The 17,856-nt window shown below is 43.7% G+C and overlaps 2 protein-coding genes across 5 annotated transcripts; one reads left to right on the plus strand and one right to left on the minus strand.

Annotated features, from left to right (window-relative positions):
* Positions 1-293: 293 nt before the first annotated feature.
* On the minus strand, positions 294-7,594 carry gdpd1 (glycerophosphodiester phosphodiesterase domain containing 1). 2 transcript variants are annotated; one of them, XM_023807312.2, is made up of 11 exons: positions 7,445-7,594; positions 6,961-7,118; positions 4,936-4,978; positions 4,426-4,561; positions 4,296-4,341; positions 3,637-3,758; positions 3,263-3,352; positions 2,941-3,074; positions 2,653-2,712; positions 2,389-2,440; positions 294-2,186 (listed from the first exon to the last, which is right to left on the minus strand). In XM_023807312.2, the coding sequence occupies exons 2-11, from the start codon at positions 7,094-7,096 to the stop codon at positions 2,052-2,054; spliced, it is 954 nt and encodes a 317-aa protein (XP_023663080.1). In that variant the 5' UTR covers positions 7,097-7,118; positions 7,445-7,594; the 3' UTR covers positions 294-2,051. The 2 variants fall into 2 exon arrangements, with proteins under 2 accessions (XP_023663080.1, XP_023663083.1); XM_023807315.2 differs by lacking the exon at positions 6,961-7,118 and having other exon boundaries at positions 7,445-7,573.
* On the plus strand, positions 6,423-16,679 carry LOC111841513 (transmembrane protein 120A-A-like). Of its 3 annotated transcripts, none has more exons than XM_023807310.2 (13): positions 6,423-6,580; positions 8,452-8,536; positions 9,440-9,558; positions 9,726-9,833; positions 10,122-10,181; positions 11,425-11,520; positions 11,774-11,863; positions 12,196-12,261; positions 13,055-13,116; positions 14,698-14,790; positions 15,183-15,247; positions 15,707-15,775; positions 15,955-16,679. In XM_023807310.2, exons 1-13 carry the CDS (start codon positions 6,552-6,554, stop codon positions 16,066-16,068), a joined length of 1,056 nt encoding a protein of 351 aa, XP_023663078.2. In that variant the 5' UTR covers positions 6,423-6,551; the 3' UTR covers positions 16,069-16,679. The 3 variants fall into 3 exon arrangements, with proteins under 3 accessions (XP_023663078.2, XP_023663077.2, XP_023663079.2); XM_023807309.2 differs by lacking the exon at positions 6,423-6,580 and adding an exon at positions 7,579-7,824; XM_023807311.2 differs by lacking the exon at positions 6,423-6,580 and having other exon boundaries at positions 7,579-8,536.
* Positions 16,680-17,856: the final 1,177 nt, after the last annotated feature.

Genomic DNA, 17,856 nt, shown 5'->3' on the forward strand with positions numbered 1-17,856 from the left:
GTCCAACTTGGGCACGATTTCTTTACGAGGGCCAGATATGAGGATAAAAATAAGTTCATACGACGACGTGCTTGGCATAGATATGGGTGAATATAAATCAATTTTTAGAATGAATATAAATATCTATATACAAATTAATGTCAAATACGAGGTTTCATGTAGAACTAATGTAAAGTTTCCGTGCGGGTCTGCGTCCTCCTTAGATTAAAAATAGTAACAGTAATATATTTATTATTGGTTCGATGTATTTAAAACAAACAAGTAGGCCTACTAAAAACGTACTGACAGTAAAATGGTAATTTACATATTTATTGGTCATATAATTTAACCGCTGCAATGTAGTTTTTACGACGTGAACAAAAATGTACAATCTTTAGTGGTTTTCAAATAATGTAAAATATCATGAAATTCAATCACTGTACATTTCCTAGTTAAATAGCACAGTACATTCGAATAATTATTCTAAAATGATTTCTAAAACATGTAACTACAAGAGAAAAGTGACATACATTCATAGCTTGAGTCAGATTGTGACTTTTTCCCTGTCATATAGATCTACACTCTGATCTTCCTTGGAGTACTTGAAGTGGGCTGGTATTCACCAGTACTCAGTGCCAGCACGTTTTTTTTCTCTTCAAAGTACCAGTACCTATCAATATCTGCTGGCACTGAATAACAAAGGGAGTACCGGCTCCTTATACTGAATAACAAGGGGAGTACTGGCACCCGGTACTCAATGACAAGGGGAGTACCGGCACCCGGTGCTGAATGACAAGGGGAGTACCGGCAACAGGTGCTGAATGGCAAGGGGAGTACCGGCACCCGGTGCTGAATGGCAAGGGGAGTACCGGCACCCGGTGCTGAATGGCAAGGGGAGTACCGGCACCCGGTGCTGAATGGCATGGGGAGTACCGGCAACAGGTGCTGAATGGCATGGGGAGTACCGGCACCCGGTGCTGAATGGCAAGGGGAGTACCGGCACCCGGTGCTGAATGGCAAGGGGAGTACCGGCACCCGGTGCTGAATGACAAGGGGAGTACCGGCACCTGGTACTGAATGACAAGGGGAGTACCGGCACCTGTTACTCAATAACAAGGGGAGTACCGGCACCTGGTACTGAATAACAAGGGGAGTACCGGCACCTGGTACTGAATAACAAGGGGAGTACCAGCACCTGTTTCTCCCCACTTCAAGCACTGTTTCCTCGACTGTACTGGTGAGCATGGAATCAGGCTTCAACTTCTAAAACCAGAGAAAGACTCTACAGGCATGTGTACGGCACCAGGACTCTAATTACACAATGAGAATATTTCAGTTTATGGGTTCAACACCTGTGTTGTTGCTGCCTAGATTATCACGAAGACAACTGTATACTGAATGTACCCAAAAGGGGCCTTAGTCATTGCCAGCCTGGGGCATGGTCACCAGACAGAGCAAATCCTGACAACATCTGTTTTATAGCATTGCCTCATCATCATCATCATCAGGAACACTAGTGAAGCAGTGATTCCCACGCTGTCCCACAGGTGTCCTCGCAGCCAGCTGAGCCAGTGATAGTGCAGTCCACTCACGCTCAGTGCGAAACTGCAATCCCCAGCTACCCGCATACACATGATGCATGAGACCTCATGTTTCGAACGACGCACCGGGTCCCAGGTTTCTCCCATTCATTTTTTTCTCCCATGAGAGATGTAAACAGATGCCAGTTTTTACCACTCCCCCCCCCCCAGTGATGGTCCCTGAAATGCTCATGATTGTGACTCTTTTCTTTTTTGGACCTAAAAACATCTGCGCTTGCTGGTTCAGTGCTTAAACAATGCCTGCTAAGGCTGGTGAGTTTGCAGGCGATTGTCTATGTTGATGTTTGGCCTACAGGTGAATCTCAAGCTAGTCCCCTGGATGTGAGGGAAGCACTGTGGAGTAGAGCATGGGTCAGAATGGGAATGCAGGTGAGTCCGAGCCAGGGGCTGGGAACTCGGAGGGGGAACTCAGCCTGGAAGCTTGACACATGCATGAGAGCAAAGGTGACAAAGGTCAGGTTGCTGGGTTGGTCAGTGATGCTTGGTGAGGCTTCTCTTCTCCATGAAGTCCTTCAGCTTGGTGGGAAAGTCAGTCATGATCCCAGTGGCACCCAGGTCAAAGGCTCTCTGGAAGTCATCCTCATCATTCAACACCCACACATACACCTGCAATACAGTGATGAAAAACACATTCAGATACCACCCAGTAGCCTAATCCAAATCAGGTCTCAATTCTGACCCGCTATCCATTTCAAGCCATGATCAAGATTCCCTATCAAAATCCCCTGTCCAAATCAGGATGCCCCCTGTCCAAATTAGGCCTGAGTCCAAATCTGCTTCTTTCACAGATCTCAGTGGCTTTTCCTACCTGTATTCCTCTGGCTTTTAGGTGTTCAAACAAGGTCTTCCTCATCAGCAGGCTAAAAGGAGACATAGCGTTGCTCTTATCAGCCTGGGGCTTTTAGCTCCTGACAATGGCGAAAGCCGATACAAGCACATCTGTGAGTTACAGTCACAGATGCACATGGGCTGAAGGCTCCCAAGGTCATTAGAGGGCGATATGCAGCCCAGACAGCGTAAGCGTTATTTAAAGCGGACCTCCGCACATGTGTGTACCCGTGAGCGTACTCACGTATCTGCCAGCCAGGTCATGAGGCGCTGACTTCTGGAAATCCTGGCCGGGTCCTTCAGTCTGCAGGGCCGGAAATGAATGCAAAGATGAAGCGACAGAATTTCCAGGGAGGGTCCGTCCTCCACCTTGCCCCCTCCGTCAGTACATCTCAGTGCGGGGCGGGGGGCTTAGCACCACGGGGCTGTCAACAAGAAACCTGTAACCCGATCCACGGGCCCTGTTCCCCTGCCCCGAAAAAACCCGCGTTTGCACCAGCCAAAAGGAGCCCGTCCCGCTCCCCCTGCTCACTTGGTCATGATGGATGGCATGGGGATCTCCAGGAACTGCTCCTTCAGGGGCACGAAGGGCAGCAGCCCCGTGTAGAAGAGCAGCAGCAGAAGCAGCACCCTCTGCAAGCTGAACAGCACGGGGATCCGTGGGTTCTGCCCCGGGAGGAAAACCAGACATTGCTTTTATACCTGTCGCGGGCAAGCAGCGCCCCCTGCTGTCAACCGGCATGCTTCCGGGGGATTTATGACAAATGGAACCGGAGTGACTGACACATTTTGATCTTTATAAACTTGTGAAAAGATGTATTAACTTAAATACAACCCCCCCACCCCCAGTGTACCTCCTTGTAGCACTTCTGTACAATATTGTTCCTGGCATTGCCCCACACTGTCAGATGCTCCCGGTTGTACTTGGTTACAAGTTCTGAGACCTGCAGATACAGACATAAGCACCCATGAAGGTCCATCATAAGCTCATGTCTTCACAGGTCTGCAGTTCGCATCTTTGGACTTTTCCATGACTACTTCCATTTCCTACTACCAAGGCTTTTGTAGGAACTTTGGTTTGATGGGTATGGGAGCACTGCAAAGTCAAAAAGCCTTACGAAAAGATACCTTTGACTGACTTTACAGTTTGGGGGATGAGGATAGGGGGCAGCTCAGGACAGCTGTGATCAGAGAAGAGAACTCACTTGCCAATCACGGCCTCGCATACCTTCCTAATGAGGGTGTCGTTGTTGACCTTGATGTCAACGTTGACGGGGGTTTCTGGGAAAGCCTCGAATACATCCCTCAGCAGGGGGATGTGCTTGTCCTCTCCGCCCTCACACACAAATTCTGCATGGGCGGCAGCTGGTCAGCGTGGACTTACACACATACACACGCATGCAAACATTATATACAGACAACTCACATATACACTGATGCAAGCAAATACATGTGCACACATATATAAATACATTGCTTCATATTCATTGGTGTGTACGTGTGTGTGGCTTATGTACATATTACATTGTGTCCCCACAATGTGGAAAAATCCTGTCATTTTGATGTGGGTACCATTTTTTTCAGTACCTCAACTTTAAAAAAAATCCATGACCGCAATGAAGAAAAAAAAAACTAAAAATGCATTTTGTTTGGATACTTATAGTTAAGGTAAAGGCTGGGTAGGGGTTAAGCTAGTCATTGATGGGATTAGGGTTTTGCCCATAGAAATGAATATACGGCCCCCAAAAAGATATGAATAAAACGTGCGTGTGCATAGGGATAACATTTGAGAGTTTCTGATATCTGAGGACAATCTGAGTCTGTAGCGGCAGGGTCCTGTTGAGCTGAAAGGTCAGTCCTGAAATAAAACCATGAAGCAATACTTGCCTCTCTTGAAGGCGACGTCAAGCTTGCACAGGTAGGGAGGCAGTTCCTGTGGGCCACAGACAGGCATTCATTAAACGCCACTCAGCAGAAAGAAGGCGCTCTCTCCCCGGCCCCGTGACACGACACTCACCGCGTACGTCAGGTCCGAGACGTAAGCATCGACACCTGTGGACCTCTGCAAGTGTGTGTCATGTGACACGACCACCTGTTCGTCCTTGGTTAGGTGACAGTCCAACTCCAACATGTCTGTGCCCAGCTCCACTGCACTGGGGGGGGGGGGGCGGAGTGTGAAGGAAAAATAGAAGGAGAGAGAGACAGAGAGATCAGGATAGGAGGAGAGTAAAAAAGAGATATAAGGGGACAGTGGGAATAAGGCTGTTGAGCTATTCAGAAAGCAGCGTACAACAATAGCAGAAAGCAGAGAGAACCTTCTGGAAGGGAACCAAACAGGCATCGAGCAGCACTGGGAAAAGGCACACAGATGGAGGTTATCCTGGCTGCCCGACACCAACAGGGGAAGAGGCTGGCAGTAAATGGCGGCACACTCTAGTCCTGCCCACTGGGTCTCTCGTCCTCCATGGTGAGAGGTCATGTTCTCCAAAATGTGGGGGTGCCCAGCTGCTTCCCTGGGCATACTCACTGTCTGAAAGCTGCCATGGTATTCTCCAGGTTCTCACCAGCCCCTGGAAACATAAAACCATTCACAGCTTACCGGCAGCATCCAAAACATAACAGGTAAGAACATCACACACGTCTCAGCTGAGGTGACATTTTGAATAGAGCACTTCAGTGTCTTAACAACAGGACTGATCCTCAGCTTTATCATGATGACCAGTTTTCATCGTGGGACACATCTCTCCTTTTAAGGAATCCAGATCATCCTGCAGAGTTCAATTTTCTTACCAATTACTCATGCAGTGCCAAATTTGAGATGAAAGACGAAAGCCTTTAAAACACACACACAGGTTTGTAATTATATCTTTGTGGTGATTCTCCATTCATTTCTATGATGAAAACTCTAATCCCAACATGACGACCCCCTACCCAGCGCTAACCCTAGCCATAAGTAACCAAACAAAATATGAGACTTTTTTAGTTTTTTGATTGCATTCACATGTCTTAGTGGGGACTTGAGAAATCAAAATAACAGGTTTTTATCACACTGTGGTAGACATTTGGTCCCCACAATGTAATACAAACCTAATCCACACACACACACACATAATGTTAACCCATAATTAGCATGTAGGCCGGTTTAGGGAACCAAGGAAAGTCTCTTAATTTGAAGGATGACTTTTATTCCTTGCGGTCTCATTTATACTGTAAGCATGCCTTCACAAAGAACCAGATCTGCTGATTCTGTACTGGAATGTATTAGCACTCCTGGTTTCCTTTAAACATGAAGGAATAGCCAGAAGCCGGTGATTCACATTCCAAACAAGGTCTCTGCCATCATGTTTAAACCCCCTTTTCCACATAGTTGTCTAATCAGGTCACTGTATCTCTTTCTTTTAAATATATGCTCTTATTTACCATTTTATTCCTTCTCACCATATCGACCTACAGGCCTCACTACTTTTATTCTTTCTGGGTAAGTGCCAAAGGAGCTCAAGTTAAATATAACACCAAAGAATAGAACAGCTGCCCCCCCACCCACCCCGTGGGACATGGACCCACATCGGTTTTTTACTGCACCTCCACTGCGCCCCCTACTGTCAACAGAGAGATTTACACATATCCTTACAAATGCCATTTTCCTATTGCCTGTTCAGAAACGACAACGACAGAGTCTAAGGACAAAGTACTAGATAAATAAATCATTACACTACACCCATTATATCAGGTCAGTTGCCTCACTGGCAATCAAGCATAGGCTAATTAATTTAAATGTTTGTTATATATAACTGTCCAGATAAAGGCTTCTCCTAAAATCCACATAAACGAGAAACAAATGGCAAGATCAGGAATACTCTAGGATGTCGCCATGCTAAAAACAGTACCCGTGCTTCTCAGACTTGGACCTACTTTAATGGTTTTACAAATGCTGTTCATCTATAACGCGAATATTATTTTGGAGTCGTTATTCTGGCGACTTGGATTATCAATGTTTAGATTGTAACCAGTATCCTTGCCCAATGTCCATAACAGGCAATTCTAATATAGGGCTATTTTTAAAAAATAATAAGTCCCAATTAAAAGTGCATGCAAATTCCAAGTAAATTTCTACAGCGAAAGGGAGTTTAGATAGGACCATTGATGAGGAATTATTCTACTATTTATAACAGGTAGATTTTATTTATTGTTTTTATTCATTAGTTCCTTAATTTAAAATCTTAAAAGGCGGTTATTAAATCCACATTACAGGAACAGGAATTCCTTTCTGATGTATTACTAATGATGTGTTAACTGCGATCGGGCATCCAAAGAGGATGACACTTTGGTCCCAGAGGTTGATGGGGCAAATATGGATTAGGCCAACGTTACGCCTCTTACATAAACTAATGATATATTTCAGACTTGCATTTCGTGTGATGAAGCATAGTTCAATCACGCAGAGTTGGTACTTGATGTCACAGTCATCAGTAAATAGTGTAAGTTCAGCGTTAGGTTCACCAAAGCCGGGTAACACGCCTTCTTGGCTCTCGGCTTGCGGCGAACCACTCACCGCCGCGGTGGGAGATGTGCATGCCCCGGAACGTCTCCCGTTTCCTCCGGTGCAGGAGCGACGGACATTTCAGCAACAGAACTGAAGCGAGCACGTATCCCAGCACGGTGGACAACAAGTAAATCATGGCGCACATGTCTCCCCCGTCCCGGTTTCCTCTGCAAGAAAGGTCGGGACGAGTTAAGCGCGATGCGTCGCTAAAAACATAGCTGCCGAGACCTTTCGGTTACCGGCCAGATTGCTTAAAATAACGGCGAGCGTCTGTTACGAGACGCACGCCGATGCGACTGATGTGATGCTCATCCGCATCATCTCAGTGCAAGGAGCGTCTATCCACCGGTCCCGACTGCTAAACGGCGCCGCCTCTGCCGAGGGAATATTGTTACTTCCTAAGTGTTTTCGGTTCTCAGTTATGCTGGTCGTTTTTGAACCAGAGAAATGTGGCTTTGTTCCCTCATTTCTAATCTTTCTGTATTGTACTCACGTTGCTCGACGGTGAATCCCCGTTAGAAATACGCGAGCAGGCAGCCGCAGCCGGTCGCCTCGCCCCCGTTCCGTTCCCGGGTGTTAATAAATACGGCGGAGCAGCGGGACAGGACGCATGCTCAGTGACGGTCCAGGTTTGACACCGGTATCGGGTTAATGACAGGAGTAAGGAACGGGGGGGGGGGGGGGGAGATGCCCTTCAGTGATTGGCCGATCAATCCCTATTTTCAGAAAATACCACCTTAATAAACATGTCGCTGGGAGAACAGGCAATGCGAAAATTAGAAGGATACTGGGATACATAGATTGGTCTGGGTTTGTGGAGTTTTTGGATGGATGTGAAATGTCACGGAGAGCGAGTATTTTTTATTTTATGCGGTATGTTGAGAATTTTAGTCCTAAGGAAAAGATTAAAGAATGCCCATGCGCCTTTGGCATTTGTGGTTTTTTCAGTTCTGGTCGGACATCAAATACAAGCCGCTTTCGCTGTCAAAATAATCACTTAGCAGGGTATTAGGTTTATTCAGAAGCACAGTATAGTTTATATTGAAAAATGTCCCTTTGAACTATAGGTTGCAATCCTTAATCATACGAAACAGGAATCTATTCCTACAGTCCTTAAATTAATAAATGTGTTGTCCTACAGATGTCAGTAAATGAGTAAATCAAAACCACTTGTGTAGTGTAGCTATTTGTGACCAATATAGGCCTACGGACAAGAGCAAATAGCATATTTTCATAATAATGTCTTCCAGATTGCATTTGTCTCTAGTCATTCTTGTCATAGGTTTTTTATATGACTACAGCAGTCATTTTAATGATTGAATGAGTATTGAATGTTTTGTTCCAGTGGTTCCCTACTTAAGGGTGATAATAAGTAGTTACTGATAAGAGGAAGTGTCGCAGTCAGTGATACACATGTTTTAGAAACTCGGACTGTCTGTGAAGTTCTTTTGCCTGGTTTTGTAGCTGCAATTTGTATCAGGCTTAACTGATTTTTTTTAGTATTTTAAACCAGCGAACAATGTCGAGTTATTCTGAATGCCTCCAAGAGTGGAAGAGCCTGGAAACAGAGTATCAGCAAGTGCAGGTAAACTAATTACACTGAACTAAAAGCCTATGTGAATTATCCTAAGTTAATTTACAGATGTTGCGTGATGACTCTTAAAGTCGATTTTTCAGTGTTTCACATACAGAAATCAATGGACGAGATGAGTGAGTACCCGTGAAAGCTATTCCGTCACATTATGCCCCTCTTCTGAATATTTTAATGTAACCTGCCATTTTTAAAAAATATGGTTGACTAACCGAATCGTTTATCTATTAGTTTTAGTGAATTGGCGAATGCGCATCCGCTTTTGTCACGCTTCTAAGTTATTAATTTTGCGTCAATGACAAAAATATATGACAGTTCAGCCATCTGCAGAATGAGATACATGTATTTCCAAAGCTTTAATGACTTAATTGTACCGCAATTAAATCTAAACAAATAATTTTGATCTAACTACAACTCAGTATGATTATTATAATACAACGCTGTTGATGATAAAATCCATTTTGGCATGAATAAAATGTGTCAGTATTTCGTAAATATCTGTCCTCGGCCGAAGTGCTTGTTGTGTCATAACCGAACTTTAACCTGTTCTGGTATTACGTTTTATTGCGACAGTAACATTGTCTTTTTGACCTTCAAACGACTTACAGCAGTGTTAACCGGGTTAATGTTAAAATAACGAAAGTGTGATAATAGTCCTATAATTGCATTAAAACCCAGTTACACGGAACGATTTCGTAAATGGTGTCCATATCTACGGTAAAGGGACCCTAGCGTAGGACGACTGATTTGCATCTCTCTTTATGTCCTTTTAGAGGTTATGCTGTAGTAGCCTTGACCTGGTGTACTCTGGGATTTACCCATGTATTCCTCTTTCTGTTGTAATACTCTGGAACACACCTCAGCTCTCATGCAAATCCAGTCATGTGTTATGTCCAGGAGACCCACAGGTTATACAAGGAGAAGCTGGAGGAGGTATCCAGACTGCAGGAAGCGTGCTCCGTCTCCATCGCCCAGCAAAGGAAAAAACTGAAAGAAATATCACACCTGCTGACAAAGTGAGCACATCTCCTCACCCCCCATCGATACGTTCACTCACTACTGTAATTAAGATCGGTCTTATTGTCCAGCAAAAACACATGACTTTATTCTGTACCACATCAACTCTAAGCAGGTCACTTACTTTTTGTGTAAATAAATGACCCTTGTTTCTTTGCATATGCAGGGGGGTGAACTCAGATGATGCTGGTGATATAGACAAAATCCAGGCATTAATAAAGGAAAGGTCAAATGTCTTTTTTGAAATGGAAGCCTTCCTGCCGAAGAAAAATGGGTAAATCCACTTGGGAATTTGTTAATTCTGCCTTGTCTGCTTGTGGCTTGTAAACCTTGGGCTGTCTTGCCTTAACCATAATAAGACAACGACAAGTTTTGATTATTTAGCAGGGCAGGTGAATATTGGACCATATTAAATTATTACCAGATACTTTGCATGGATATGTGGACTTAGACATTACAGTGTATTTTAATGTTCCATTATTAGTGTATTGTAAGCAGTTACTAATGTTCTTCTGTGAATATTTTATGCAAAGCTTACTGTGTTTTTGTCCTTTCTCTATAGACTGTGTCTCAGTCTCGTCCTTGGGAATGTGAATGTCACTCTCCTCAACAAGCAGGCCAAGTACGTCCACGTTCACATTCTCTATGTTCAGTCAGTAGACGGTTGTACTTCTGTTGGAACCACCCTGCCTTGTTTTTATAGTTTTCAAACGTAAGACATCACCACCTGTGCCACCTAATGCACCACAGCTTACCATGTCCCTCCTCATCTCTACACTGTGTGTGCTATGATGTAAACCATCTGATATCTCAGAAATCAATGTTTGGATGCTGGTGAATATTGTACCGAATTTGCATTATTTATGTATAAATAAGTGGTCAAAATCATGCCACGTTATGCAATATTTGGAGAGATATTCATGATTTACAAAATATGCACTTTTCACTGTGCTAAGACTGTGCTAAGCTATTATGCAAACCTATGTAATAACAAAATAACAATGAGAGCGGTACGTTCATTGAGGTGGCTGTTATACAAACAGATATAGTTCCATCTATCCATTTCCAATACTCACTGTCCAGGGTCATGGGGGACCGGTGGGCTATAGGAGCAAGGCAGGGAACAACCCAGGATGGGGTGTCAACCCATCACAGGGCACAAGCACACACCAGTCACTCACACATGCAGACCTCTGGGCAACTTGGAAACTCAAATTAACCTCAGCATGTGGGGGTAGGGCAGAGTACCTGGAGGAAATCCACAGCTTGGAAGTAGCTCTAGGGCCTATTATGTAATTCACTTTGTGGTTGCCCTTTGACGGAGTTAAAAAATCTGGCTACAGAACATTCTGTATCTTGTCAGTCTTCATGCATCGATGTCACCAGCCTCGTCAAATATTTCTTTGCTGTTGACTAAAGGCTTTTTTTGTTAGCGCTCGCTTAATGAGGATCAGTTTACCTTGTGAATTTTTATCTTTTTCACCTTAACTGACTTTTTCCTAATTGCATTTCATTCTGCCACATACTTTATGGCAGGACGGTTTCCAGTGGTCGTCTTAGCAACTTCAAGCTAAAAATGCAGCAGATTGTACACGCAGTGAATGAAATTCTCACAGATCATGCAGATTACTGCCATCAATGCCAGATAATACTCCCTAAGAGGGAAGGAATCATGAACGAACTCTGACAAACCCTTTTGCATAATAGCATGACGAATAGTGCAGCGGTTCATCCGGGATGTCAATAAAAAGGCAGCTGTAGTCTATAATGCATTTTTGTTTGTGCTTTCGGTGAAGCTCTCACTCCGTGTTTGTATATCAGCGACTTGCGGCGCCTCCTGAACGAGGCCGTGCTTCTCCTTGTAGGTTTGCTTATAAGGATGAGTATGAGACCTTCAAGCTGTGCTTCACCATCCTCATTCTGCTCTTCGCCTTCACCTGCTGCTTCATTGTCAGTAACAGGTAAGACTGAGTCGGGCCTGAGCTTCCAGGGATATACCAACACACAGAAAAGGGGGGGGGGGCAGGGAACCAGCGCTGAAAGTTGTCAGAGAACCACATTTTTACTATGTCTTTCAGGGCACAACTTTTTTTGTGAATGGCAGTGTGGAGATGGATGAGTTTTTCACTATTCGTCAGCCGTAGCATTAGCATTAGCTCGCATGACCTTTCTCGTAATTGATATGTTCATGTTCTCCCTTGTCTGTCCTGACAGAATAGTGGATGCCATTTTAAATTTCCTGCTGGTGTGGTACTACTGCATTCTGACTGTCCGCGAGAGCGTCCTCATCAGCAACGGGTCCAAGTGAGTCACAAGAGGCTAATTAACACCTACTAGGTGCCAGCTCCTTTCTCAAAATCAAATTCTTCGTACTTAGTGGCAAGTAGATGTGGTATCATAGATTTACCATTGGCTCTGAGTCACGGATGTCAAAATTTGCAAGGACTTTAAACACCTCCAGGAATACCTAAACCCAAATGGTCTGGTTTATGATCTTCAGCTGGCAATTTAACAGCAGACACGTGATCTGCCCAAAGTCCTTCGCCTTGGCACATGCAAAACACAGGACTATGCAGAGTTCACTGCATTTGCAGTAAATAAACTGAAGTGTTGCTCCTGTCTGTCATAATCTGCAGGATTAAGGGCTGGTGGGTGTTTCACCACTACATCTCCGCCTTCCTGTCTGGGGTTATACTGACCTGGTGAGCGCCACAGAACCAATCCCTGGATCACTGACATGACAGAGCACATAGCACTCAGATCCTGCCATTAGACAGACTGAGAGTGTTCTACAGTGCTGTTTCTCAACCCAGTCCTCATGGACCCCAAGACAGTCCATGTTTTTGCTCCCTCCCAGTTACCTGCCAGACAGTCCATGTTTTTGCTCCCTCCCAGTTACCTGCCAGACAGTCCATGTTTTTGCTCCCTCCCAGTTACCTGCCAGACAGTCCATGTTTTTGCTCCCTCCCAGTTACCTGCCAGCCAGTCCATGTTTTTGCTCCCTCCCAGCTCCCTGCCAGACAGTCCATGTTTTTGCTCCCTCCCAGCTCCCTGCCAGACAGTCCATGTTTTTGCTCCCTCCCAGTCACCTGCCAGACAGTCCATGTTTTTGCTCCCCACCAGGAGCTGGGAGGCAGCCAAAATGTAGACCATCATGTGGCATCCCTGAGGACCAGGTTAAGAAACACTGTCCTACAGAAACGTTTCCTGATAAATCACATAGAAATGGATGATGGTCTTCTTCTTATTATTATTATTATTATGTTTTTTCAGTCTATGTTTTTTTTAAGAGTTTTCAAAAGGCATTTTCTTCTATAATACAATAAAATAAAAACAGTAACTCATTCATTCCTGTACCTAATTCATTCTGGAATACATTAAGAGCTCATTGGACAAGAAAGGCCCAATTAGTACCAAATGTATTTTATGAATCTGAATGTTGGCTGCAGATCAGACCCTGCTCCCAATGTTAGTCCTCATCTTTACTGCCCATAGGCCAGACGGAAATCTTTACCAGGTGTTTAGGAAGCAGTTCCTCGCCTACTCGTTATATCAAAGTAAGTAAAGAGACTTGAAAAGTTCTTTTAATGGTTAAAATGATTTTTGCATAATGTTTTTCCTTTAATCACTAGAGTATATTCTTCACCGAATGCATTATATATATGGACGAAAGTATTGGGACACCTGACCCTTACAGGAACTTGTATGACATCCCATCCTAAATCCATAGACGTCAATATGGAGCTGGTTCCCCCTTTGCAGCCATAACAGCTGCCACTCTTCTGGGGAGGCTTTCCACAGGATTTGAATGTCTGTAGGAATTCTTGCCCATTCATGTAGAAAAGCATTCGTGAGCTCAGGCACTGATGTTGGATGTGAAGGTCTGGCTCACAATCTCCACTCTAATTCATCCAAAAGGTGTTTTATAGGGTGGAGGTCAGGGCTCTGTGTGGGCCAATCAAGTTCTTCCACACCAAACTCTCCCAACCATGTCTTTATGGACCTTGTTTTGTGCACTGGGGCACAGTCATGCTAGAACAGAAAAGGGGCCTTCCCCAAACTGTTCCCACAATGTTAGAAGTATAGAATTGTCCAAATTGTCGGGGTATGCTGCAGCATTAAGAGTTCCCTTCACTGGAACTAAGTGGCCAAACCCAACCCCGGAAAAACAACCACATACCATTATCCCTCCTCTGCCAAACTTTACAGTTGGCACATTGCAGTCATTGAAGTACCATTCTTCTTGTATCTGCCAAACCTAGACTTGTCCTTCAGACTGCCAGACTGAGAAGTGTGATTCATCACTGTACAGAACACATTTTCTGCACTGTGCTTTGCACCACTCCACCCGACTCTTGGCATTACGCTTGATTATGTGAGACTTGCCTGCAGCTTCTCGGCCATGGAAGCCCATTCCATGAAGCTCCTGGTGCAGTTTTCATGCTGCGGTTAATGTCATAGGAAGTTTGGAACTCTCCAGTTATTGAGTCAACAGTCCTTTCCAACTTTTACGCATCTGTGCCTCAACACTCAGTGACCCCACTCTGTTACTTTACATGGTCTCAGTTTCTGTTGTTCCTAAACACTTCCACTTTGCAATAAACCACTTACTGCACTCACTGTGGAACATCTAGCAGGGAAGATGTTTCATAAACGGACTTATTGCAGTATTAAGGTGGCATCCTATTACAGTTACTATGCTTGAATTCACTGAGCTCTTTAGAGCTCATTCTTTCACAAATGTTTGTAAACTTCACTGCATGGCTAGGGGCTTGATTTTATACACCTGTGGCAATGAATCTGAATGAAACACCTGAATTCAATGATTAAGAGGTGTGTCCCAGTACTTTTGTCCAGATAGTGTATGTTACACATGAACATTTGACTTAAATCTAATAGCAGGTTATTGAAGGGCATGATCCTGAAGTACAAAGCCTCACCCATCACCTGCCGGTTCATGCACAAAGCCGTGGGCAGGAGTTTGGGTCAAGTTACTCTTTCAGCTCTGCTTTTGTTGCTATGGAGACAGCCCAAGGCAACTGAAGAGGCCTCCCCACCAGATTCTGTATTTGTATCCCTCGTCTCACCGGGGTGAGTCTCAGCATGGCTGTAAGACAGTGTGTGATTTGTTCATGTAGGCTTTGTGCAGCTACTTCAGTACTACTATCAGAATGGCTGCCTTTATCGGCTGCGGTCCCTGGGAAAGAGGCACACCATGGACCTGACTGTAGGTGGGTGAGGGGGCTGTTACCGGGGCTGACAGAGGGAGCGCTGGCCCAGGGGACTGGCTGACATCACTGGCACTTTAAGCTTCAATGGCTACTGCACCTGCTGCTACCTGTTTGGTTCAAAGGACAGCAGCTCAATGTACAGGAAGTGGAGAACATATATCTATATTTTTTCTGAATCAGTTACTCAGATGTTAAAGGCCACACATTACCCAGAAAGATGTGTCACTTTGTCGGAAACCAGCATGACTCATGGCTCAGGCAAAGGTGACTGTAAAACAAACATCACGCTCTCTAGGGAGGGGTAATGTTGCACTTATGGCTGATGGAGCTAAGGTGACATCAGCTTTGACTTCTGCTTGCTAATGCAGCGGCTTGGTATATTTCTGCCTCAGAGGGTTTTCAGTCGTGGATGTGGCGAGGCCTGGGCTTTCTCTTGCCTTTCCTGTTCTTCGGTCATGTAAGTATATGGCAGCATATGAGATCAGCTTATCACCTCCAGGCTCTGGGGAACCTGGCATTACCTATTCTGCCAAGTTGACTTCCAGGCAGGTACATGGAGAGCCAGGTGTTGTTCACACCCCTATAGAATGGCTCCCATTGTTGGGACCTTTTGTTTTGCCAGAGTCAATAATTAATTAGCAAATAATTTTTTCTTTTTGCTTAAGAATCTAATACTACTGCCTTAGTATAGCAACCATTCAGGACATACTAGTCATATCCATATATTTATAATTGTTTTAATAAATCACTTCCATTATAAAATAAAATTAAAATGAGCAAAAAGAAAATAACTGCTGCACAGTCAATAGTCAGACCATGAGAGTCATTGAAAGTGAGCAGTGCTGAAATCCTGGAGCAAGGGAACCTGGACAAGCAGGTAAAGCTCTGTGGTTGAATTGCACTGTGTCTTTTGCAGTTCTGGCAGCTGTACAATGGACTGTCCCTTTTTAGAATGGCTCTTCTCCCAGAGTGTACAGATTGGCAGGTCAGTGTCCTTGCAGATGGCATGTGCCTCTCCTATCTCTAACGTTTATTGTAGAAACGCTTGTTTGCTTAATTAGGTTTACATAACTTTCCTAGCCAATGCGAAAATGTGCTTAAAATTTATGGTTGAAATTAAATATTTGCATTCATATTCATGTCGTCCTGTCATCTCCCTGACAGGTCGTCGTGTGTGGCTCAACTTTCCTTGTTCTCTTCTCGGGGAACTTCTTAACCACAATTGCTGTCGTCCACCACAAGTTTCAGACAAAGAACCAGGCAAAAATGAAAAAGTAACGAGAGACGAAAAAATGAGTCTGGATGACCCTAATCAAGAAAATATTTAATTCTTTGCGCCGTCCGCAATGTAAAACAAAAATAAAACATTAACTTTTGGCACCTTTTTGGCAGCCACACTGTTAAAATGCAGTTTGTAGTCAAACTCACTGAAAGTTACAAGGGCTGTGCACACACAGTGAAGTACTGTAATATATGTACAATAATACTGTGCAAATTATGTTTATCGCCCTGCTAATGTTATTAACTGTGTAATAACTGGAGTGCACAAAATAAAAAGCTGAAGAGCTGCCAGAGAAGAGCTCGGACACTTGGAACGCGGTGCGTTTGTGTTTGCCTGGTGTGTGGAGAAAGCCTGAAATGAAGATGTGTTTGTTAGGGCCAGTGGAGTGCGGGGCGTGACGTCTGAGTGACAAGCCGAGTCTTGAGAATGGAAACAGTTCCAGAAACTCCATTTCTTAGTGCCAAATTATGTTTTTCTGGCAGCGCCCAGGGCCCCAATAACGCTAGTGTTTCAATTTTTGTCCACAAGGGTGAAATTAAGTGGAAGGTTTAATTATGTGAATGGAAGAACAATCTCTATAATAAAAACATACCTGATTAAAAATCTATCAATGTATATGGCCTGTTTATTGAGTTACTGTTACTTATAAATATTGTGTTTGGTCACACAAAATGTAACTAATTTACTACAACCAGTGGCAGAACAACTGTACACTGGGCTCTGGAACAAAAATGGACCATCCCCCCCCTTCTCAAATTCATACCTAGGGCCTCACTATGTCAATTGCAGCAGTTACAGATGATGAAATTTAAGTAGCCTCCAAATATCGTACCCATCATGCACTGCAGTAGTTAGCAAATTCCAGCAAATTTTTCATGGTAAATACACCTCGAGAACATAGTTTGACTACAAAACATTACAAACTGTTACATTTTTTGTTTTGATTCCCACCATAATGAGATAGTATACATAAAAATAAGAGATACAAAAGTAGTATGTCCCAAATTCATATATGTATTACATCAGTACCTTAATCCTCAAACATGTTTCATGTGTATATGAGATTTGCAGTCGGAGAGTGCCCCTCTACATCACTGGATAGTTGCCCCGCCCACCAGTCCGTACCTCACTACAATGACGGTCCTTGACGAACTTGATAAATGGTAAATTACTGCGTTTATCTTAATCTACAACGAAGGACAGACCTGCTTTAACCTAATCGGTCGCTAGATGTCGTAATACAACTCTTTTCGTCAGTCAGTTTTGCGATTCATTATTTAAGAAGTGAACTGCTGTTAATTGTATTACTTGGATACTCGTAGTTTAGTACTTTGCTTCCAGTGTGTTTTCTGACACAAAGTAAATTGATAACGTTTAATGAATTACCTTAATGGAAAGATTGCCAACTAGGTAGTAACTTAGTCATGTTAAAAATAAATCTTACTATTATAAAAAAATATTTAAAAAGAGGTACTTTGGACGGCACATAATTACATCTCAAATCAACCATGAGCAAATTCGACAAATTAAATGTGTAACTATTTTGTTTATTTATCAGCAATCCGTTCATAAATTTATGCTAAATGAATCAATACTATGGGTTTTGCTATCTATACAAATAACCCACCCAAGGTCATTTCCTCAGAAGATAACTGGAGTTAAAGTAGTTTCAGGGACATTTAGACAGCCTGTACTACCTAGAAAAATTATGTAACCATGAACTTCGCTCGCCTTTACATCAGCATACAACTAGAGGGTCGGGACTAACAACATCACCTAAAAGC

Source organism: Paramormyrops kingsleyae, chromosome 17 (genome assembly GCF_048594095.1).
Source record: "Paramormyrops kingsleyae isolate MSU_618 chromosome 17, PKINGS_0.4, whole genome shotgun sequence".
NCBI lineage: Eukaryota > Metazoa > Chordata > Actinopteri > Osteoglossiformes > Mormyridae > Paramormyrops > Paramormyrops kingsleyae.

Bases quoted from the DNA above. Each gene is read 5' to 3' on its own strand.
- gdpd1 (XM_023807312.2), bottom strand. From the start codon at position 7,096: ATGTGCGCCATGATTTACTTGTTGTCCACCGTGCTGGGATACGTGCTC. The intron at 3,075-3,262 runs GTACACTGGGGG...CTCCCGGGGCAG, and splicing joins TACAGAAGTGCTACAAGGAG to AACCCACGGATCCCCGTGCT. The intron at 2,441-2,652 runs GTGAGTACGCTC...GTCTCCTTTTAG, and splicing joins ATGACCTGGCTGGCAGATAC to CCTGCTGATGAGGAAGACCT.
- LOC111841513 (XM_023807309.2), top strand. From the start codon at position 7,790: ATGTCACGGAGAGCGAGTATTTTTTATTTTATGCG. The intron at 7,825-8,451 runs GTATGTTGAGAA...GATTTTTTTTAG, and splicing joins AGTATTTTTTATTTTATGCG to TATTTTAAACCAGCGAACAA. The intron at 14,791-15,182 runs GTGGGTGAGGGG...TTTCTGCCTCAG, and splicing joins CACCATGGACCTGACTGTAG to AGGGTTTTCAGTCGTGGATG.